Raw genomic sequence first — 23,242 nt, 5'->3', positions numbered from 1 at the left:
TTGCGCGATTTGAGTTGTCTGAAATATTTTATCCGTGGATTGGACCTGAAGATCATAATGGGGATAGTACCATCAAAGACGTAAGTTGACCAATCCTGATGTTTTTTTTTTGCGATACAGTCGCCCAAGCGCAGCATGGGAACTAGATTATTTGAAATATTTGGAACTAGATCACGTAAGTGGGCCACGGTGTCATCCTATAAGGGGGAGTCTTGCTGACAGCTTTCCCTTAATATGGAAAGCACAAATACGAGCTACAATGCTAGCGTCAAGAAGTACAGAGAGAAAGACACGGCGTGCGGGCCCTTTCTTATGCCCGAGATATTGTGTTCATGTATTCTTTGCCAATATAAAAAATATGAAGCTCCAGTGGAAATATTGCAATCTATCCCGAGAGAAGCGTAGTGAATCGGTTGAATAAATGCTTAACGAAGGAACGGTGGTGCGTAAAATGTTGTTTGCTATCGTGGCACAAAATGTTGTGGAACGCTTACGTTTGTTCATCGTAAAAGTCGAAACCTTATTCCAATGCAAGTTTTATTCTTATGCACTGAATCGCCAACTAACTAAGCCTAAATACGAGCACCAAATCAGGTAGATGCCATGTGCGCGAGGTATATACGCAGGGATGTCATTTCCCAAGAAAGGGCACACCCTGCTGACAAATGCCAAGCGTTTAAATAAAAGTATATGAACACGATTCTGAAATACTCCTAACCATTCAATTACCAGATAGGTGCGTTTTAGAGATATGTGTTAGCCGACATTGTATGTACAAGGTTCGTATGTACAAGGTTCGTGTAGAACTTGTACGCAGTTGGATATGCCTATTGTTCAGGAGTGGCCTGAAACGCAGTGGGAAATACTGCGTGTAAATTAAAGGAATGAAAATGAATCTACTAACCGTGAACTGTATCGCTTGTATCCGCAGATCGGTGCGCTTTAGAGATGCCTGTAAGCCGTCAATACTTGAATGTGTAGGTTTTATGTCGCAATGTGTTTATTGTTGTTATGCGAAATTTAGCTCAGAACAAGTTGTCAGTATACGAAGTTTAGGTCTTATCCCCCCGTTTTAAGTAGGAATCGTTTGCACAGCGAAGAGTACGCTAGGGAGAACGGACCATGAAATCCGTGGCAAATACTTAGTGATTACGTCAAAGAAAATAGGGTAAATGAAAGACTGCGCTAAGCAGAATTGGCAATCCAAACAACATTAGTGCGCTATAACATGCCAATGAGCCGACATCATACGTGAAGTTAGAAAATGTGTTTCTTTTGCGCGAAACTAAAGGGGACACGGTGGGTCAAAGTAAGAGGTTTATATAGCCTACTTCGCGAGTACTTTCATGTACCTTTTGTCTATATATACCGCAAATATATTTGGCGCCATAGCGACCGGCCCAGCAGTCGTATAGCCAGGAAAGTAAAGAAAGAAAGCTTTGTTGAAATGAGACTAACGAACGATTTGATTTGGAGAGTGTGTTGACCACGTGTTTACATTTTATTCAGTGTGCTCATATTCTGTCGCTACGTTTGGCAATTCTAAGAACAGGTCGCCCTTGAAAGCAGGCTATACTGGTATCAAAAAACCTAATTACTAATCATAGTCATTGTATGCGTCAGAATGGTACCACAGGCTTCATTCTCGCTAATTGCCGGCACCAATCTAGTGTATCGCAAAGAAAAGTAAAGAAAAAAACATTAGAAATAGTGAACCTTTTCGCGAAACAGCGCTCACAAACTGCTTGTATTTCACAATTTTCTTACTTTTAATGAAAACTTAGAACAGCCTCTTTTCTCCATTTCTTATTAATTATCACTGCATGTCAACGATTACCTCAAATATAGCGTCAAAAATTGCCATAATAAACGTCATAATGAATACTTTATCCCAAAGGCCAGTGTCGGCTCGAATCACCTGCCTACCTCCGTCGTCTGCTTCACAGTGCCTGCATTTCTTGGCATCTGAAAGAGTTTTGTGCTTACATGTAGATGCTCATGCAAATATATTTACATATATTTGTTGCTCTTCACACTCACGCTCCTCTCTGTAACGCCTCGCTGCGTTCAAATGGTTTGAATAACAAATAAAGTGAATAAATCAATAAGTAAACGAATGAGTAAATATGTAAGTACAGTCGAGACACGAACTCTAGAACATTGTTGTGCTTCCGAAACATCTTTAGCAATTAGTCTACGTAAGTCAAAGGCAAAAAGAAAAACACGACTGGCAAATAGAACGTAAGGCAGCATTCCATTTGCAATATTGCATTGTTTTTCCTTATTAGCTGTCTGCCATGGTCATGTGACATGTTCTGGCCAGCCGATTCCGCTTATCCTTCACACAATTTCCGCTTTAGAAGTACTTTTTCGGGCTACCAGTAGTGGCACGTCTGTATCCTAGAAGCGACCTGTTGATAACCTCAATAGTAATAGATGCATTCCCGTGAGCATGCCCTCTGCAGCTCACCACGGTTCAAGCCATAGCTAACACTTCTAGGGAACACCGCGGATATTGTACGTATGGAGGAAGCTAATTCAAATGAAAAAAGAAAGATTGCATGGCCTGCAGTGAATCATACTTCAAGTCAGTGTGATGCCCACGCGGCTGCAGCTGATACCAGTTGCACTGCCACCAAGATGGCGCGTGCGATTTATCATTTCAGCTTCCGGGCGGAAATAGGCCATCACAGGATGCCGTCCTCCAGCTCGTACTAGGCGATAGTTTTCAGAGTCACGAAGAAGCACTGCGGTAGCCTCGTTGAAGAGGGTCCGTTGCCGCTCGTTCTACAAACCACATGAATCGATATCTCATAAAGCGCAGGAGAAGTGTCCCGGATACAACGTGGCATTCAGGAATGTTATTTCGATGTTACCGCTGGGACCCAGACTGCAGTTGAAGTTCCCTTAACGCATCTGGATAGAAAGTTCGGTCCAGGAAGAAGAAAACACAAAGCAAAGATTCAGCGTTCTTGGAAGCATTCACATACTGACATTACAGGAAAGAGCTCATAACTTAGGAGTAATTTCGGTTTAATGTCACTTTTTTTCAGCAATCGGCGAACCATACATTAGGCTTATGGTTATGAACAAAAAAAATTTGAACCATAAAAATACAATTAAGCCAGAGACCATGAGGAAACTTAATTGCAGTGTTTATTTGAGATGCAAGAATGATAAGGAAAAGAAAAAGGTAGGTAGAAAAAGAAAGCTTGCCATGGGCAGGAGCCGCAACCACATATGCTGCATAAAGGGATGTCTTTTGAACTGAGAATAGACATCACGCACTTTACGCGATTCCTTTTCTCACAGAAGCGCCCTCTGGTGCTCTTGGCGGTATGAGAATTCTCTTCACCTGATTCTCTTTTCGAAGTATCGTTCATTTTTACGACAATGCGGGAATGGAATTGCACACGAAATAGAATAGAATGGATACATTGCCCTAGCATTGACATGCGCGCGTTCTGCTACACGTAACTTTATTGAATGTTTCGGGATACGTCTGTACGTACTTAGTATTTCCGAAAATCAGACGCAAGCAGCTGAATTGAATGGCATTCGAAAGACCCTGTCATGTTTGTACCGATTGATTCGCTTATTGGCTGTGCCGGCTGCATGCATTCCCTCGCATTCCTAACTGCGAAGTGTTTATCCTGGCTTGTTGCACTAAGCACAATGAAGAGAAGGGGCCTGCGGCATCTTCAACATGTGAGTAGTCTGGTGCTTGTTGTAAGGTGATCGCTTGCACTCTAAGAACAATAAGAGATATCGTAGCATGTATTTTTGGTGCAACTGTTTGTGTGTTGGACAAAAGTTTCATTTAGGGTGATTATATGAGGGACGGGAATCATCAAAAGGAAATACTGACGTTATTGACTAAATCTGATGAAATACTGACGAAATTTTTATGGGGTGACTGATTTCACCGTCTAACAAATGCTATCGCTTAGCGCAGGATGCGCTTGCATGTATCGGAAGTTTCTCGAATGTTTCCGATAGTTCTATCCACTGTCGTCACTGAACTTTGTGTAATGTGCTTACTTCTATGTGCGAAGCGAATGTCGTAGAACCTTCTGGAAGACACGCAGGCACTAGCGATTATTCTGAAACTTTCGATGAATCGTGTGCAAAAGCCGACACGCTGGCCCTATAAAGAAAGAAATTCAACAAGATTGGACACTCGGCGAAAGCTCACGACAGGAAACACGTCACACCTACTGTTATTCCCATCCGTTAGTTGACGTTAGCATCGAAAAAAAAAGAATGTGTAACAAAACTGCAATGCTTTCTTTTTAGTCCTTAATGTACTTTACGAAATATTTTTCTTGCGTTGCCTAGCAACAAGCTAAGAACACGCCAGGCGGCACAGATGCATGCGTCACGCGCCAGACAGGCCACCGAAGCCAGCGAGGCCGGTTGCGCATGTGAAGTTTGCCTGTTCGGCGAGCCGTCTCCTTTGGGTGTAGCGTGTTTGATGGGCCCCCGGTGTATTCTTGCGTTTCTACTGCACTTCGACACGGCTGCACTGCACTATTGGACTATGGCAAGGTGAGAAATTTGTTTGACTGTCTGCGAAGCATTTCAAGCAATTCTGCCTTTCACGGCACGGAACCGAGACTTGTGAGGCAGTTAGCGAAATACAGCCCGGCCGCCTTGGCGTTGTTAATGTCAGTACTCTCAGCGGGAGATGTTTTCAACGCTTTCTGTGAGCCCCATAATTCTCCAAACTTATTTCGGTAGATTTTGGGGCAGGCTCACCAAACCCGAGTTTGTGAAGCTGTTAGTGAAAAGCACCTCAGCAGTGTGACGCAGTTTCGCGTGTACTGAATTATACCGGGGCAGGTTTTGCGGCATTGTCTGACCCACAACATTGTTGCAACTAGTTTCACTACTTTTGGGGTACTTTCGCGCACAGTGGCCGCGCCCGACGATGTGACGCATTTACCGAAAAGCAACTGAGTGGTGTGATGCAGTTAGTGTTTTGTGTACTGTATATTACTGGGACCAGTGTTGGTGCTTTTTCTGACCCCGAAGATCATTGTAACTAATTTCGTTGTTTGTTGGAGTACTTATGAGGCACGCTCACTGCAGCTGGTGTGGCGACATAGCAAAAAAGCAAGCCGGCCGTGGTGACAGTTAGGGTGGCGTGTACTGAATCCTTGTGAGACAAGCTGGTGACGCTTTCGCTGACCCCGAGCATTATCGTAATTAATATAGTTACTTTTTGGGATACTTTTGAAGCACTCTTGCCGCGCCTTGGGTTGTGACACAGCCAAAAACAAGCTGGCCGTGGTGACAGATTGGCGTGTACTGAATCTTAGTGCGACAAGTTTGTGACTTCTTTATGGCCCCGCGCCGGGAGAACGCGCGAAAGATAACGCAGAGGAGCTCAAAAAACAATAACTTGAAAATTCTGTCTTCTGAACAACTGAAAACAGGTTTTCCACTCCCGCATTTCTATTGAGTGCGAGTAGAAGGCTCTCTGCGAGCGTCTAGCATGATGTGGCTGAGAGCCTGTGGGGTGGCCCCCTCTGTATATGCAGCGTACTAACGCGTACGCTGATGCCAAGTTGTTTTGGAAACGTGCACTCGGCCCTACATTTGCGCTCCTAAAATACAGGAAATAATGCCCGGGAATAGGGGAATGCTTGGAAATCAGATGTTTCCTTCATAATTTACAGTACAGCTTGGAATGAGTCGGGTATTTTTAACGCAATGTATGTATAAGCGAGTTGCTTTTGTTTGTAATGTAGCCCAATCCCCACTTTCCCCGTTGTCCCTATACAAGCAGTGGCAGTATTCCTATAAGAGCTAAATAGCAAAACGAGACATATTTGCTATTTATTTCTTTCAGCGGATGCCGTCCAGTGGAGTTTCGTACGGGCACTACTGCTGCTTACCAGGTGCCACAACGTTGTATGAACGCACAACGAGCCCGGAACGAGCATTTATGTAGAGCGAAATAAACATTTACCCGTTTGCAAGGCGTTTGGCGTCTACTTTATTAAATTGCACGTGGCGCAGATTCGATGTATGCTTGTAAAGATCCATCGCAACCATTTTATTTAAATACATGATTCCGCACTAAGACCACGCGCGATTGAGCAGCAGAAGTAAAAAAAGACAGGGGAATGGGCTCCGAGTAGCGCAGCCGGCGTAGCGCGTCTCAATTAGCGTTCACAACGCGCGCCCTCGAAACTAAAACTGGAAGGAATTAACCCCATCGGCTTGGTGCGCTGCACTCAATTCGGCCGCTGGGCTCTATGGGAGTGTCCGCTCATGTTGAATTTCTTTCTTTACGCTTGCCCGCAGATGAGATGTCGATGATCGCCGACTGTGTTCGGTGCAGCCGATGTTCTTTGAGTGCATCCTTTTCTTTAGGCACATGTTCGCCCAATAAAACGTCAGTTTTCCTCCTCACAGTTTTGGTGCTTTCTTCATCGTCACTACTACGTGAGAATACGATAAAAACCACTTCAGTTGTACCATTCCATCATTCAAGCCAAGCACTTCAGTATAATTTGTGAGGAAACAAAAATTTCAAAGGACCTGTTTCTTTCAGCCGGATGGGATGCATTGACTGAAACATGTGGAAATATTGTCTGTCTATTTAGCGCCAGGGAATCGGTGCTTGTTGTGCATGACACGTACTAAAACTCTGAAGCGTGGACGCTTATTACAGCCTTTATATTAAATTATTTATGCAATGATTTCAGAGCCTCGCAGGTGTTCATTCGGGAAGTTGCAGGAAGTATGCGCCAAAAAGAAGTTCTGCGTCTCGCAATGTAATATACTGCTGCGAGAAGGTTATATAATACGCGTGACGTATGTGCAATATTTAAAATTGCTTCCGGTAAGCGCACACTTCACAAATAAGTCCTTACGCAAGCGTCTGAAAGTGTTATGAAGCTTTGTCAGTTGTGTGTTTACGTCCCGATTGAAGACCGCCACAGCAAACTTACATTTTCTGAAAATTGGGTGCATGTGAACTAGAGTGAGCGGCGACATATGAAATTTATTAACCTAATTAAAAGCTTTTGCCATATATACCGAGCCATCGTGTTCTGTCTAGCTTCATGTCTTATAGTATGTTTAGCAGAGTAAACAGTCGGGCTTAACGTAATGGAACGCTAAAGCGCGGCAGTTTGGGTACTTTGCGTACCAACAAATCCTGTTGGTTACCCTGCTAAACATCGTCAACCGTATGAAGCTAGTAGTCTTCTACAGCACGATGCTTGTTTCAGTTTTCGGTGGGGTGGCTGCGAAATTAAACTTGGCAGTTTTTTCATATCTGGCTCAAATAAGGGGCCAGTTAGAGGTAATCCGCAGGAGTTTCATGTATTTGGTCAACTCCAACAAATTAGGCAACAATTTTGTTGGAAATTACGGATGAAGGAACACTGGAGTATTTATAGACGTTTTATGAAAGGTACTGAATGGGTCCCGCCATGATGGAACAACTTTAATGCCGGAGACGAAACTTGGTAAAAATTGGAATAACATCAAAGCAAATGTCCAGGCGGAGTCAAATGTGTGCGAATAGAGAGCGCATTTGCCCAATATTACTTAATCAAGTGCTTGCAAGCATTCTGTGCGGCCAACTTGTAACATTATAGCAGTCGCAGCTTTACTTGAAAAAGAAGCGTCGTGAAATTCAGTCGTAATACCAGATAGCCATTATTCAGGGCACGGGTGCACGAAAGCAAAGTCAAAGTTCCACCAAAAAGGCGAAGAATTAATAGCGGTAGCAAAATATTAGGGAAGTACATGAAGTTAAGTTTTGAGTTTTGATAGCCGCATATATTGCAGTCACAATTAGCTTTCTGAGTAAATTAACATGCGTGGTCTCATACGCGCACTGTTAGTCATGAGCAGTTTCCACTCGATGACCACGACCACTCATTGTTGCGATGCGGACGCGAAAAAGTGCGCAAACGGTGGTTCGCGAAAGCTTCCCTAGCCTCTCTAAAATATGGCACCTGTCGGCATGCATGCGGGAAGACAGAGTATATGCAGCCGCCAGCAAACTCAGCTCACCCAATGTGCACACGGGTTGCCAGCAAGATGCGGCTCGGCTGGTGTACACACTCAACCTCGCGGACAGCAACGCGATGCCACGGCTGTGCTAGACGACGAGACGCCCATTCAACCCTGCCCGTAACCTCAGCGCCCGTTTTTGAACGCGCTTTGAGACATGAGCTCCAACACTAGGTTCGCATAGGCCACTATTCTCGGCTCACCAACGCATACTTTCTATCGCACCCACAGCATACAACGGGCGTCGTTCGAAATGCACTTATCGCACTTGGACTTCATACGAAATATTACTTTGATGCCGATGGCGAAACTTCTCCCGTAATGTTCTTATAATTGTTGTTGCAAGAAAATGTATTTGTCTTCAGCCCATAGGGAACATGCAGCTAACACAGTAATATATATATATGGCTCTTTTTTCATTTGTGTGTCTTCTATTGAATCTAACACTAATCTAAAGTCCGAACTACAGCACAGGGCTTCGCTGTTTCATCCGCAACCAACGTTCGTCACAAGTGTCGTGCCATTTCTAACACCACGCTTGTTTATCCTCTTTCTCAATTCGCCATACAGTGCTAAGCGGTTCATTCACCGCTGGCACACACCACCGCCAACTTGAATTTTCTCTTTTCAATAGTGGAATCCACCGCCGTAACGATGTGGCTATGACGTTGTGCTGCTGAGATTGACGTTGCGGGTTAAATTCCAGTAGCAGTGCCCGCATACCGGGTGGGAGGGTAGGGGGCTGGAAGACAGACATTTTCGGGTTCATGCCCTGAGCGGTGAAAGATGAATCTCTGGAAATCAGAATTATACCAAGGCATCCCCTATGGCGTCCTTCACAATCAGATTGTGGTTTTGGCACGTTGAACACAACAATGTATTTAATTTAAGCTTTTTCTAGAGAGCAAGGAACTGGACCAGAGCACCTACCAACGCAGTGCAAGCTTCCCAGCAATTGTAAGCAAAAAAACAAAAAACCACAACAAATTGTGGCGTACTTTAGGCATGGTGTGTTTTCTTAAACCATCCCACTTGTAATAAGTCTCATTGGGCATTGGAGGCCACTACATAAATGAATAAACAAACATACAAACAAATTCAAAGAATAATAAATAAATAAATAAATAAATAAAGACAACAGCTACGACGTGCTATTTGTAACCACTGCAAGATGGCAGTAGTTTCTGGCTGTTTTCTGCCGTGCATTACACTTGCGTCTCTTCCTCTTCCACCATATCTCTTTTCGATGGGACTTTAGTGACTCAAACAGCGTTCGCGTATTTCCTCGTCAACTTCCGCCCGCAAGCCGATATGGACTCTCAACTTATTTCGTTTGACTGCCGACGCGGCTTTGGCGAACAAGCACTCCATAAGGTCGGTTTGTTGCTGCATCTGATGCCATCTCACCGAGAGGTAAATCTTGAAGTTTCAGTTGTTATTAGGATGGTTTTTTGGCGATACTCTTTCACTAGCCTAAAGCACACTAGCATTATCGAGATCTGAAGCAGTTGTGATGTCGTCAATTTATTTTGGAAGTTCTTTTTTTTCTTTTTTTGGACATGTTCTTCACTTTATAAGCATTGTGTTATTCGGTACTGTTAATATGTCTGAAAACTGATGCGGTGGCACAATTCGGTATTGCCGTTGCTTTAGCAGACTTGTATAGTGTCTGGGTGCTTTTTCTCACAGGACAAAAGCCAGACATGTCTGGAAGCTTGCATTCGACGATGGAAAACGAGAAGCCGCCACCATATGTTCAGTATCTCCCGGCAGATGCTACAGTCACCTTGGTCCAAGGCGAGCCAGTGCAGTCGGCGAGATCAGAAAACAGAGCACGGTCGCCTTGGTGCACACACAAGAGAATATTCGTATGTTGTGTTCCCGTCTGCCTGGCTGCCACAGTGACTGCTTTAACACTGTTCTTATTCCTTGGGAACAAGGTGGGTCAACTTGTTTTTTTATAATAATTTTATACCTACACTACATAGCTATTCCGAAACCCCATTTGCTCTGCTGGTGATACGACTTCGTTCTCCCACATTAGGCCATTTCCTTGTCAATTTCACATTTGCCAATATGAAATGAAAACGTAACAGAGCGCGCCACTCCAAATTAAACTGTTGGGTTTAACTAATTAACGCTACGCACGTGATTTGGGAACAGTTCTCCAAATTATCTTTGAGGCCTACGCTGTTCTTTATTTCAGCGAGTAAAATGGTGTAGGCCAGTGCTTTTGCATTTCACACTCGCGGAAAGGCGGGCGTGGCCAGCGTGGCTGGAACGAGTAACCCTGCGCACTGGGAAAGTACACAGCAGCCACCTTACCCCAACGACCGCTACTGTCAACCGAAATTTAGGGCGATTTGGCAGGCTGTTGCATTAGCTACAAAGAAACTGCTGAATGTCAATTAGAACTTCATTTCGCGCCTAGTTTTTTGCGCTACGAATACCGTGAAAGCGCTGGTGTTGGTGCAACTCTCTCAGACGCCGATGGAAGGATATGCGCATGCGTAACGTACAATTTTCCGACCAGCATGTGCTCATTTCCAAACGGTTGAACTGGTAAAGATAAAAAAGTAGATTAGATAGGGTAATTATACGTATAATTGTGACATGAAGCGGCCAAATTGTAATCCTCCAAATGATAAACTTGGAGATGCGCCTCCGAAGAGTTAGTTCTTTAGGGACAGTGCATAAAAATAATTGAAGAAAAGAAAAAATTTTGTATTTAAATTTGATAAATACATTGACAATCAGCACGATCAACGATAAATATTTCAGTTGAACTTTTTCAGCAAGAGGTGGAAATACTAGGCGGAAACCTGAAAGTGAGCAGCACCAAAAGTCACCCAAGGCTTTGTTTGGAATTCGCACAAACAACCCTTAGCGTATCTGAACGATGGGTGTGCATTTTACTCTTTTAGAATAAGGTGCGTTATACCACTGCAGAAAAATATTTTACATTGGTTCGTACGCTGTGACCAAGTATTAAAAAAGCGAGAGTCGCACGGGAAATTTTTTTCATCGTCCAGAAATTACTGCTCTAAAACAACATATGATTCTTGTGCCTGTCATTATGCGTTATCCGAAGATATTAAGCAGGAAACAACGTATTTAATACCAAAAATGATCCAGTTTTTTCTCTATTATGTTTACTCAAAGCAATGTTCGTCCATAACGCGTTGGGTGCAGTAAAGAGAAGGAATCAAAATTATGTCGAGAAGAGGGAAGTAGTTGTATGGCGTCTTAGGTAGAAGCAGCGTACAGGTTGGTGAAATAAAAAAAGGCGTATTTAAGCTATTGATCGATTTTGCAACCTGCGTGCTTCTTAAACGACGAGGTGAAGAGCATGTATGCAGAACGCTGAAATGAAATGTTGAAGCTGAGGCAATCCATCCTATTCAGATGCACAGTCATTGAATCAAAATCAAGGTTTGTGAATGTTTTGTGCGACTGGTAATATATATGTCATTCCTTAGTGCAGCTGTCAGTACACATGCTTGTTTGTTTTTTCAGTCATCTTCAACGGCAGAAAATGTTAAAGGATTGGGTAAGTTCAACGTTTATTGGCAGTTTCCGAATGTACGCAGGCACAAATATTTGTTTCGTTCGTATTTGGAGTTCCGTTTTTTCGAAGTACAAGATATTACAAGAACGCGGATCCATCAAAGTGTTTGGGTTTCAAGATGAAATATTTGCTTGAATACGAGGCATGTTCTGTTTAAAACCAAGACTATTTATTTTTCGAGATGATGAAACATCTTTGAACGCACGAAAGCGGTCACATCGCCGGAGGTAATCCTTCTTTGAAGTGATGCACTCATCACGTCCTTGCGGTTGCGCATGCATACCAGCAGAATGGGAAGGTTTCCTGCAAATTCGTAGCCTTGATCAGTTGCATATTGAACTCATCACCCACAACTCAGATGTTGGTATCGCCAGCGCCGTTTGAGTGATTCAAAGAACAATAGTCACTTGCGGGGCATTAGGACTGCGTTGCGGACGCTACCGCTACTGGGGTCCTGAAAAAATAGTGTGCAGTGTGCAGTATTCTGGCGCTCATTCTTCCAGATAGTGGGGACGCCTTTGTCAATCGCGCCAAGGTGTTTCTTCCGAAGTTCACTTTGTATGCGTAGGAGGACCTCACAGTACTATTACATGCTTAAGATTTATACACGTGAAGAAATTGACCTGAAAGTTTTTTATGTTATACGCAAAAAAATGTTGCCACGAGTTTCACGGCTGAAAAACCACATGGCCCGGCATACATCGTCTTCTCTTGATGCCAGAGAAATCTCAAAACGATTTCCACCTCTCAAGTATTGTGCTGCGACTTGATGTTAAGAAAACGTGGCCTTAAGAATGAATAATAGAGCATAGATATAATAGCCCCGTGCGAACTAACTACGAACTAAATGAAATTGAATAACTTGACGTTTCTTGACTTTTATCGAAAATGAAATTTGAGTACGGTGAGGCACCAGTAGTGTACGGATAAACAATATTTTTACGTTTGGGAAGGTAATGACCAGATATCCATGCTGCTGAATTAAGTGAACTGAGTATTAGTACGTTTGATATATTTAGGCCAATATATTACATGGTAATGTTCATAGTGTGTAGTAGTGGCATGTAGGATTGAATGCATGATATAGGCTTTGTCACTGTCGTTACTGCCACATATATTATTGAAGTATTGAAACAGGGGAAAGCGTTACCATCCCGTGGAAGGAATGTTCCATAGAGTTTTCACCAAGTAGAGTTCCGAGATAATTTAACATGACGCGCTAATCTCCAACCTGAAAAATGCTTTGAAAGGTGGTGCATAGCACCTGCTTTATATTGTATATGCCTTTGTGTAGACACATTACTCATAGATCGTTTTTGTGTTCACGTTTAGGGCAATTTTATCAACAATGGAGTGGTTTATGTTGAGGGTTTCCTGCATTTTCCATGTCCGTCAAGAAATTTGTGAGCGAAAAATACCATAATCAGCACCGCTAGTGCCGCTGCTCGGGCGTTCGTCGTCGCCTTAACCCACAGCTAGCACGTTGGCACCACTCGGGTGACAACGTGCTAGGTGTGGGCTCATGCCCCCTGCACGCACATTCGTCTTGCTCGTCTTCTTCCATAGCTGGTTCCGTTGCCGCTCATCGTGCCAGCGTTCCCGTTGTGCTCCTCCCTCTCCGAAGGTGCTGACGGCACTGGCCCACTGCCAGTCGGTATAGTGATATATAAAAATAAACCTGTGTGCGTACCTTTCAACATGATAACCAACTATGCAGGAAAGAAATGTGTTCGTACCTTTGTTTCAAATTGCGAGTCAGGTCTTTGTCGTGTGCCACACAGCTTCGCTGGTCATGGCTCATGATGGCTCATGATCATGGCTCATGATGTATATTTTGAGGGCATGATGGTTTGATAGGGATTGCTTTGATGTTTTGATCTTTTTAAGGAGCACGTGCCATACATGGCGTTTTTGTTTATGTTTGAGTGACAGCTGTTGAGAAAAGTGCGTTTTGTTGGGAATAAGCAAATACAAGCGCTTTTATGGTTGATAGCGCTACAGTCGTAGTTTTCCCAGGGCTAACAAGGGAATCATGCGCATTCATAAATAAAAGTACGGTGATTACGCAATATACGAATCCCATTTTCGTTATATATATGTATATATATAATGCTATATAACATCGCACGTAGAATACAGTTACCGGTATTAGGCATTTCTACAGTCGTATGGTTTGCCCGACGTTCCACAACAGAATGCTTTTTTTACATCATAGTTGCACTTGCGTGTTTGCTTATTACCATTCAACAGATTGCATTACACTGTACGCGGTTACTAAAAACCTTCGACTTTTTATCTTGCTGTGTCACTATTTCTATGCTTAGAAGTTTACGCTCCAGCTGTAGCCCTTAACCTCGATTCAGTGGCTCGTGCTCATGCTAACATTTTTCTTTAAGCCTTGCTTTCTCATATTCTTGCAAACATTTATGTGTACAATACTAGCAATTTACTGATGCTTTTCTTTTGTTGGTTGCCTCTGTCACGTAGTCTCAGATCTACCTGAAGTTGAGAACCTGGCTCTACTATCAATTGTGGGCAACTCTATCGTGGTTACCTGGAAGCGTCCGGAAGCTCGTTTTGACTACTACTGGGTCAGCATTAGGGAGCACAGTGGCAAAGCCAACGCTACCATGAAACAGCACGATTTGGGCTCCTGTGCCAACGGCACCATCATCCATCCAACCCAGAACCGAGTCACCTGCAGCAACATCGATACTTGCACGAACGTCAGCTTGAGTGTGCGTACACACGAAAACGGACCGCCAGAACGCACATCTCGAGGAGCTGAAATAGGAGGCATATTTATTGCCGGAGAAGGTGATCCTCCTCAAACTTCCCGAAAGTGGAATGCTTTGCATTGAAAAGCTCAATTACTCGTAACACTAGCAGGCACTTCCAGCGGATCATATATGTTGCCACCGATGTGGGCATGTATACATAAAGTGTAACAGTAGAAAGAGGGGCTACCGCACTGCTTGTTAGTACAGTTCTGTTACGTTGTTCTTATCTTGTAAGTTGACCTGTGTGTACACACACGCGTTTGCTTGTGGGCTTTCACAATTCCTAATCTAGAAATGAAGTTCGAAACAAGGCTTTACTTTTCTGATACCCTAAGATTTCTGATAATGTGTGCCGTTTTCCTTAATGAATTGGTTTGCGTAGCACTGAATATTAGTTTAGAAAGAATGCCAGTGAGTGAATCTCTCTTTTTTTTAATTACGCAGTAAATTACTGTATTATAAATATTCGCAATATGCCGTGTTATAGCTACATCTAAAGAACGAGTATGTTCTGTTAGACCCATTCTTGGCTATTAGGTGCGTTCTTTTTCTGGCCCAGTCTCTTAGAATGGGCATATCCTGCAGTATTTAAGGGCTATAGAATACTTCTGGTTATTTGCACACGCCTCGTATTTCTTTATTCGTACATAGTCATCACAATTACTTTCTAGAGCAGGATAATATGTCGCATGGTTTTCAATGGCATTGCTTCATCGACGTTAAAATAACGGAATCGAAATCGAATAGTATGCATAACAATAGACCTAGCAAAAATTATTGAGCTGTTACCCAAAAGTATGAGGTCGCATGACCTTGAACAAGTGCGGTCGATCTTAGTCATTTTATTGAGGAAGAAGAACAAATTCTACATATTTCTATTTCTTTGGCCTCTTCAGGTACCCACTATGACTACTTATTCGGTAATTCTTTTATCACGCTCTCCAATGGGGCTTCATATCATTTGACATGTTGCATACAGAAACTCGAGAGAAATGCTTCGACGTGTATGAAGAAATTTTCGAAAGAGCCGCACAAATACACTTTTAATGGGAACGTTGGCAAACGCTCCCCATAGTAATGGAAATGGGTGAAATAGAAAAGAGAATATAGAATGGTGCATGACCTCTACACTTGAAGAATAAACATATCAAAATTAAGAGTCTGTCACATTTTCTTACGTGGAATGTGTCTGCTTTCTTAAATATATTGCTAAGGTAAATTTGTCTAATGACAACCCTTAAAACATGTACCAAATCTCTCAGTAGGTGACATTACTCAGACATACATTCCTCGTTTGGTTTCAGATCCAGATCCCCCGAAGAACATCACAGTGGTAGGGATATCGCCTTCGCTCACCCGACTACAGTGGGCGCCACCGGCTACATTGTCCCGAATGTTTAGATACACAGTTAAATTGTGCGACAATTTTACTTCGTGTAACGCAGACGAACGCTTGTCTGGTTGCATAGACCAGGAGACGTCACAGACCTCGATGAAATTTGAAAGCAACGTGAGCACGAAATATTGCGTCTTTGTTGTCGCAAGTGCCGAATGCGGGGCCCACGTGATGAGAAGTCGTGCATCCGTAGCTGAAATATGGACACCGTCGTTTGGTAAGTTTCGAAAGTGTGATTGTAGAATATCAAGAGCTTCTTTGAAAGCTATTATAAATATGAAGTGGCAAAGTATTCATTTGATACACAGTGACAAAATACAAAGTTAATGATGTGTCATACATATTATAATAGTCCCGGCTGAAATATATGTGGATGCTTCTGAAAAAAATCTGACCTCAGGGTAGGTTTGTGCACGTTTTCTCCCGTTGCAATATTCACATCGATGGTGTTCTCATCAAATCAAATAAAAAGAACACAAGAAAGACCTGTTAGTACTAATAAAAAAGAATACTGATTACTACATGATAGCAAATGAGGGAATAGCGTCCGAAAAAAGAAACAGTCGCATATTTCGTTAATAAATTTCGGACGTTCTTTTGGAATGTTGTTTACTTGCTGTGTCATATTATGTGCCAGGTATCATAAAAAGAAAACAAGTACCTTTCGCGTCTTACATGCTTTAAGCAAATGTTAAAAGCTTATAATATTGCTACATATCTTTTGTCGCTTTGCAGCGAGAACATTCTTTTTGGTTATCCTGCAATTTTCGAGTGCCTTCTTTAAATACAGCTATTATTAAAGCATAAGGAAAATTACACAGTGTTGTTCGGCGGATTTAAGAGGCATATCAGTCACTCGTTTCTCTCTTGTTAAAATGTATTTTTCCCTCAGTTAGTTTGAAATATTTTTTGGCTCAACATTTAAAGAACATGAATGTTAATGAGGGCGCTCCTGTTTTTGCCAACAGAAACTACAGAACATATGTAGCACTTTGACCCCGATAAAACAACACCTCTAACGGGATTTATTTACTGAAATAGAGTACTTCTATAAATTATTAACAGCGTTTGGACAAAGAAAGTCACTGAAGCCATGTTTCGACAAGGCGGCTTGTCCTCGTTAGGGTGTCGCAACGTTGGCTCACGCGACATCTCTTAAGCCACTGCTCATCGCTTAAAGCTTCCATCTTACAGTTAACATTTGCTTTGTGTCCACCACTTTCAGAAATCCTGTTCAACCGGATAATGACTATTTCTCACCTGCTTCATTGCAGCGCCACCTGAAATTACTGACCTCAGCCTGGTTAACGTAGGAGAGAACAACTTCACCGTGACGTGGAAGAGGCCCATGGCGAGGTTTGACTACTACCTCGTGGTGCTGAGAGATATCGAGCACACAATCGTACCTGATGTACCCGTGAATGTGGGTTCATGCGCAAAGGGCACAATTCTTCACCCGGACCAAACGGAAATAACCTGTAACCAGCTTGAGCCTTGGAACACATATTCGTTTGAGTTGCGAACGCACATCAATGGACCGCCTGCACGAAGCTCTGTTGGCGTTAGGAAGACCATTGTAACGAACAAAAAAGGTAGGACACGTTCTGGCCATATATAGCAAGAGGCAAAGTTACTGTAGTCGGTTTGCGACGCACACCTTGGCCTCCTGTGTTTATCTCGTTTAGTTTCCAGCTAACATGGAAAGTCTCAATCAAATATTGAGTTAATATGTCCGCGTAAATGCTTCGGGATGCATATTAATATGACTTCCCTGACGAATTAAGCCTCCACACCACAGCAGAAAAATAACAGTGATGTTAATTGACTGATAAGTTCAGAAATGAGCGCTGCCTGGATTTATTTGCTGACTCCTTTTATTTGAAGCAATATTTTCCGTAATGTGAAATAATTGTATCGTAAAAGCATTGTCTGTATATTTACCTGAATTGATGCGAAATGAGTTAAAATTGCTTGAAAATGTTTGAATGTTCCGACGAAGGCCCAGAATCAAAAAGTTATGGTTTTACAAAGGTGTACAAGTACGCGTATGCCAATAATATAATATGTCTAAGCACCTTGACGGTGGTGTTCAGCTTGTCGAGGGTGGACCATGCTGAAGTATGCTTGCTTGTCGCAGAGGCTGTTTCACCCGATCTGATAAATGCAATGGATCCATGGTGACCTGGTAAAAACGTCGCCCCCGTAAAGATAGACTACGTTTGCGTGTCTATCGTCTTTACAAAACAAGCTTTGGCAGCAGTAGCTAACAAATGTGATGGTGCACTCGACGTATCTGCTAACGAAGAAAATGGTTGTTCAGACTGCTTTGTAAGGATTTGTGTTTCTTAAATTTTCTTGTTTTAAGGTGTCTAAAGGGGTAAACAGTGATTTTCCCGTTTAAGAACTTCTAAGTCCATCTTAGCAGACTAAACGCACTGGCTGAGCGTCCGACAGGAAGCAAACTCACCTAAACAACCACCAGTTTTGTTGGTGATCGACTCATTGGCAGCCATATTTCGCATTTCTAATGAAGACGGCTTCAACAGTGGAAACAAACGGCGGAATGTCATTGCAGATAAAGTACGCCAAAGGATCGAATTGTAGACGACGGAGTGATCGTATTTGTGAAGATTGAAAGGCGAGAAACATTTGCTGATTACAATGAGCCATATACTTTATTACTATATCATTCCACACCGTTTCCCTAGTTATTCTATGGACTTGGAATACAACGCAATGCACATTCCGGGATATTTATAATAATTTGACGCATCGGTGGCGCACAAGGCGAATTGCATGAAAATTAGCAACATGATTCACCCTGAAATGACACACATTTTTGGGAATGGTTGCAGTTACATTTGCCAGTTTGCAGTGAACAAGCCATGATTTGTGTCCTGGTATAATACTGAGATTTTGCGCTACCGTTGCTCTAAGTATTTGATTTATGATTTCCCTATTAGTGGAATATCAAGTCAAATATTATTACTGTCTCACTGGAATACGAATTGACAATTCAGTATCTGAAGTAAATCAATATTTGTGTTTTTTTTCTCGAATAAACGCGATGACAACGCTTATCGAAATTCTGAGAGAAATGCAAATGTATAGGATAACTCTTGAGGTGCAGAGTTAACGCGTTTGCAGCTTAGAGGCCTAAGTTGCTGAGCAGCCGTATCAGATAAAAGCATATGCTCAATGATTACCTGTCAATATGTCAGGCTGCCTCGCCTTTACACACCTGAGAATTTTTTTCTCGATTCGAGCAGTGTAAATTATTTTTTACAAGGTCAACAACCTTGCATCAACACAAACGATACAAAATTAGAAAAAAAGGAAATAAATAGAGCCAGCCAGGACACATATCGCATGGAAGATATCGCTGTTTTCCAGTAGAGTTAGTGAATCGGTTCCAAGCGAAGCAAAGTGTAGTTGAGGAAGGCAGCGAATTTAGTAGCGAGAATAAATACGAAAATTTGCGTATGATAGAGTGCGCTCACGTAGCATTGCTTGAAGAGGCCTACTTGCAGCAATGGAGGTATTTGACGACCATTAATGACGTTGGTGATGCAGATGCCAGTGATACGAGGTGCTTAGTATTCGCCCTTTTTTTTATTGCATAAACATGGCGCTCTGGGTGTGTCTCTTTACGTGTTGTTCCATTGTCTCCTCAATTCAATTATGGTGATGGATGTTGAATGGCTTTTTCTTTCAGTTGTTCATCTGCTTTAAGCAGAATGCCGTTCTTAACAGTAGTAAATACATCGACTTATGCAAATCCGTCCTCCATTTTTTTAACGTAGGCATCCACAGTTTTACTTGAGGAATGAGAAAACATGCGACATTTGTTTGGGAATTCGACAGTTCATTTCTGTGATGTTTGTATGGCATTTTTTCATCGACTTCTGCATTCGAAATGGCTAAGCTAATTTTTTTTTGTTTCTTGTAAGCATACCATGTGGTTGTAGATTGTGAGCTGTGGCAAACCGGGACTAATTCTTTATTTCCAAAATAATAACAATTTTGTGATTGCTAGGAGAAGAAACACTGAAACTTTACGTTCTAATGTTTCTCATCTTCAATATGTCCCCATAGAAGTTCGTAACATCCTTCACTGCTCTCAGCGGTGCCTCTATTTGAGACTCGCGCGAACGTACGCAACATACATTTCAGATCATGATGCCTGAAACAGATGTCCAACATTTTATTGTACTCTCTGTTTTCGTTACCAGTCAGTGAATTTTATCTGCTTGATTCTATCTGTCATTGGCTATAGCGTCGTCATTTCATAGCTGCGGTTATAAGCGCAACTTATTTGGCCTAGTGATTGTTGTCTCTTTTTGAAGCATTTCCCGCAACGAATCGCTCGTGAATTGCGAAAGAAAACAAGAAAAACAAACCCTGCCAACTTGGTCATCAAATTGGTTTTGTTTATGCAAGTGCTTTGTTTTTTTAGAGCTGAATACGCGAACACTTAGCCTACCACCTTCGTAATACAGAGTTGGCGACCAATATAAATTTCAGAGCAGGTTTTGAGACTTATAAGGGCCTTACCTTTTCATGGTTGCGCATGCGTTTTGCAGCTGAATCCGAGGTGTCCAATCTGAAAATTGTAAACATCACTGCAACATCTTTCGCTGTGTCCTGGGAACGACCCAAAGAGTGCATCGAATACTATACTGTAGAGGTCACTGACCACAGCAGTGGCAGCATTGGCGACAGACTCTACGGTGTTGTGTCGTGCAACAACGGGGCTCCTATTAATCCGAGGCAGACGAGTGTCACCTGCACCAAATCTGACATGTGCACCACCATCAGTGTCCGAGTGAAAACACACACGAGAGGCCCTCCGGAACATGCTTCACCTGGAATAACACTGGAGAATGTCCTGATTCCTGGAACAGGTATTTGGCTTTCTGACACCTGTAGCAATAACAAAAATGGCGAAAAACATGAACGTTATCTGGTAGTCGACTGCTATAGCTAAGTATTCACCATCACTTTATTGTCGGATGCAGTGTACTGATCAGACTTAGTCTTTCGTAATTTATTTTACCCATTTCAACGTTGCATTTTTCTAGGGCTTGTTGACTTTGCTGAACAGGAATCATGTATTAGATTGTGTAATGCCGTAAGAGCTTCGATTTCTGCTTGTATCTTACGTTTGAAATCTGGTACGAAGGAGTTACTTAAGGATGTAGGGTTGTAGATGTCTTCAATATTTATCTGCCTCGAGGAAGTTCACAAGTCCTGCTTCAGATGCCTACACATTGAAGTCTGAAAGTGTTTGTTTCTTGATTTTGTTTGACACATAGTTGACAAGAAGCGGAAGAGACCTGCCAGCGTGTTACTTTTCAAGCTGGTCACTTTTATGTTCTTCTTGCAGGGCTTCCTGAAGTGACTGACCTCAAGTTGGTAGCCATCAAAAATGATTCTTTCATCGTCACATTTCATGCGCCAAAGGACTGCGTGGACACATTCCATTATAACATCACTGATCACAGTTACCCTAGTCGCAAAGTGAACCACAGACCATGCTTTCACGACAGCATAACAAAGCCAAACACTTTTCAGGTCACATGCATTGGAGTTGAGGCGTGTGGCAAAGTGGATTTTGCAGTGGGGTCACATAAAGCCGAACCACATATACCTGATTCTCCCGGGGTCGCGCTGCGCGGTATCTTCATCCGTGGTAAATGTCACGGATAGTGTTTGCTGTCAAATTTTTGCACTTGATTTTTTAACTCATGAAATAACTTGTCCGAGTCATTAGGCGTACTACAATCCGGAGACAGAAAAACAAAGCGGAGCATTTGTAATCTTGTTGCTAGTGCAGTAGGGACAGCGGTACAATTTACGATAGACCTATTCGCCCACAGAATCATAGCTGTTAAGGATTATTTGATATATACATATTATATATATATATATATATATATATATATATATATATATATATATACATATATATATATATATATATATATATATATATATATATATATATATATATATATATAAATATATACATTGAGCATCACTATATGCGTGGTAACAGACTGGTTGCGCCCGCATAATTGGACAATCCTCTTACCGTAACTTCCTGCACATGAGGCAATTATTATGTTCGTAATTCTGCCAGTATATACTGAGAAAGCTGTTTATAAGTTATCGTTAAGTAAAGAATCGAGCATTGCAGCATTTCTTGGGCTTTAGAAAACTCAAGTATGCGAAAGTTTACCCCAATAAAATATTTCAAGAATACCAATAATATACTGTTAAATAGAGTAAGACTTTTCGAATTCGTTATATTATTCCTTCTTTAACAGTCTGCTGTGGTCGTATGATATGTACTAGCCAGCTGAATCCGCGTGTGTTGCACTAACTTCCGCTCTAGTCCTACTTTCAGTGCTAGCATAGGCAGCCTCTCGGTATCCTACAATCGACGTGCTTACAAATTCGATTGTAATATAGGCATTCCTGTGAACCTGCTATCGAGGAACGACTACATCTCACCACTCTTCAATTCCTGTGTTGCGTACACGGGTAAACATGTGGATAACGCGACAAATATAGCCGTTGTCATCATAATAAAGTAGGTCATTTGCTCTTTCTATGCAGTTGCCATTTTCTTTATTTATCTGTATGGTGTGACCATCAGCTGGAGTGCTTATCTGGATTGTAATAATTGTTGAGGTGTTAATTGCTCGGTGCCCTAACGTAACATTGCACTGAATCTGTATTACTGGCTATAATTTTGACGTGAAAGACCTTTAACACCAGTCAGAGGGGGCCCCTCAGTAAAACGGCATGCAAGTAACCTATTATAGTCTTACTGCTTATATATTTGAAACCGTATTACCCAGGAACCTTGCACTGGTATCATTGTGTAGATAAGATTACTCGTTCTGCGATCGTACATGTGCAAATTGAGCGAATGGCGCAATTGTGCACCACGCATGACGCAACAGTAGCTGAATTCAGCCTCCCACTCACCGTTCAGACAGACATAGCTGCGCAGTGCACCAACACCACCTAGATAGCACAAGGCCTGTGCACTCCTATCCATGACGTCATGCTACCTGGCCCGACTGCCATAGAATCCAATGGGGATGCTCCCGAGTAAGCAACAGCGACTTTGACGTCGCCGCTTTCGTCACGCCAGCCTTGGCAATGGAAATTTCGGGTCAAGTAGCATGACGTCATGGAGCGTAGTGAACAGGCCTTGTGCTGTCTAGGTGGTGTTGAATGCACACGTCAGCCCAAGCGAGAGTGGTCGCGTTCGGGAAGGATTCCTCAAACACAGTTACTTGTTCCAGCGATTACAAAGCAGTGCTCCACTGAAGTTATGAGGTCTACAGGGACCTAATTTTTCCCCAGTGATTTCACACCTTAGTCTGATATGGCCGCCTCGTGTTCGAGCCACAGTCCAAGGAAGGTGTGACGAGACTGGGGAGCGAG

General features: G+C 42.5%; 1 protein-coding gene across 2 annotated transcripts; it reads left to right on the top strand.

Moving 5' to 3' along the window:
- Positions 1 to 4,449: 4,449 nt before the first annotated feature.
- On the top strand, positions 4,450 to 21,661 carry LOC135907384 (tenascin-like). Of its 2 annotated transcripts, none has more exons than XM_070526888.1 (8): positions 4,450 to 4,548; positions 9,727 to 9,977; positions 11,554 to 11,587; positions 14,093 to 14,422; positions 15,690 to 15,998; positions 17,056 to 17,373; positions 20,365 to 20,685; positions 21,168 to 21,661. In XM_070526888.1, the coding sequence occupies exons 2-8, from the start codon at positions 9,741 to 9,743 to the stop codon at positions 21,488 to 21,490; spliced, it is 1,872 nt and encodes a 623-aa protein (XP_070382989.1). In that variant the 5' UTR covers positions 4,450 to 4,548; positions 9,727 to 9,740; the 3' UTR covers positions 21,491 to 21,661. The 2 variants fall into 2 exon arrangements, with proteins under 2 accessions (XP_070382989.1, XP_065295146.1); XM_065439074.1 differs by lacking the exon at positions 4,450 to 4,548 and adding an exon at positions 9,393 to 9,450.
- Positions 21,662 to 23,242: the final 1,581 nt, after the last annotated feature.

The sequence above is a fragment of the Dermacentor albipictus genome, chromosome 10 (genome assembly GCF_038994185.2).
Source record: "Dermacentor albipictus isolate Rhodes 1998 colony chromosome 10, USDA_Dalb.pri_finalv2, whole genome shotgun sequence".
NCBI lineage: Eukaryota > Metazoa > Arthropoda > Arachnida > Ixodida > Ixodidae > Dermacentor > Dermacentor albipictus.
This window is presented reverse-complemented; position numbering and strand designations above follow the sequence as displayed.

Coding starts and splice junctions, on each gene's coding strand:
- LOC135907384 (XM_070526888.1), top strand. CDS start 9,741: ATGTCTGGAAGCTTGCATTCGACGATGGAAAACGAGAAGCCGCCACCA. Junction 14,423..15,689: donor CATATTTATTGCCGGAGAAG/GTGATCCTCCTC, acceptor GTTTGGTTTCAG/ATCCAGATCCCCCGAAGAAC. Junction 17,374..20,364: donor CATTGTAACGAACAAAAAAG/GTAGGACACGTT, acceptor TGCGTTTTGCAG/CTGAATCCGAGGTGTCCAAT.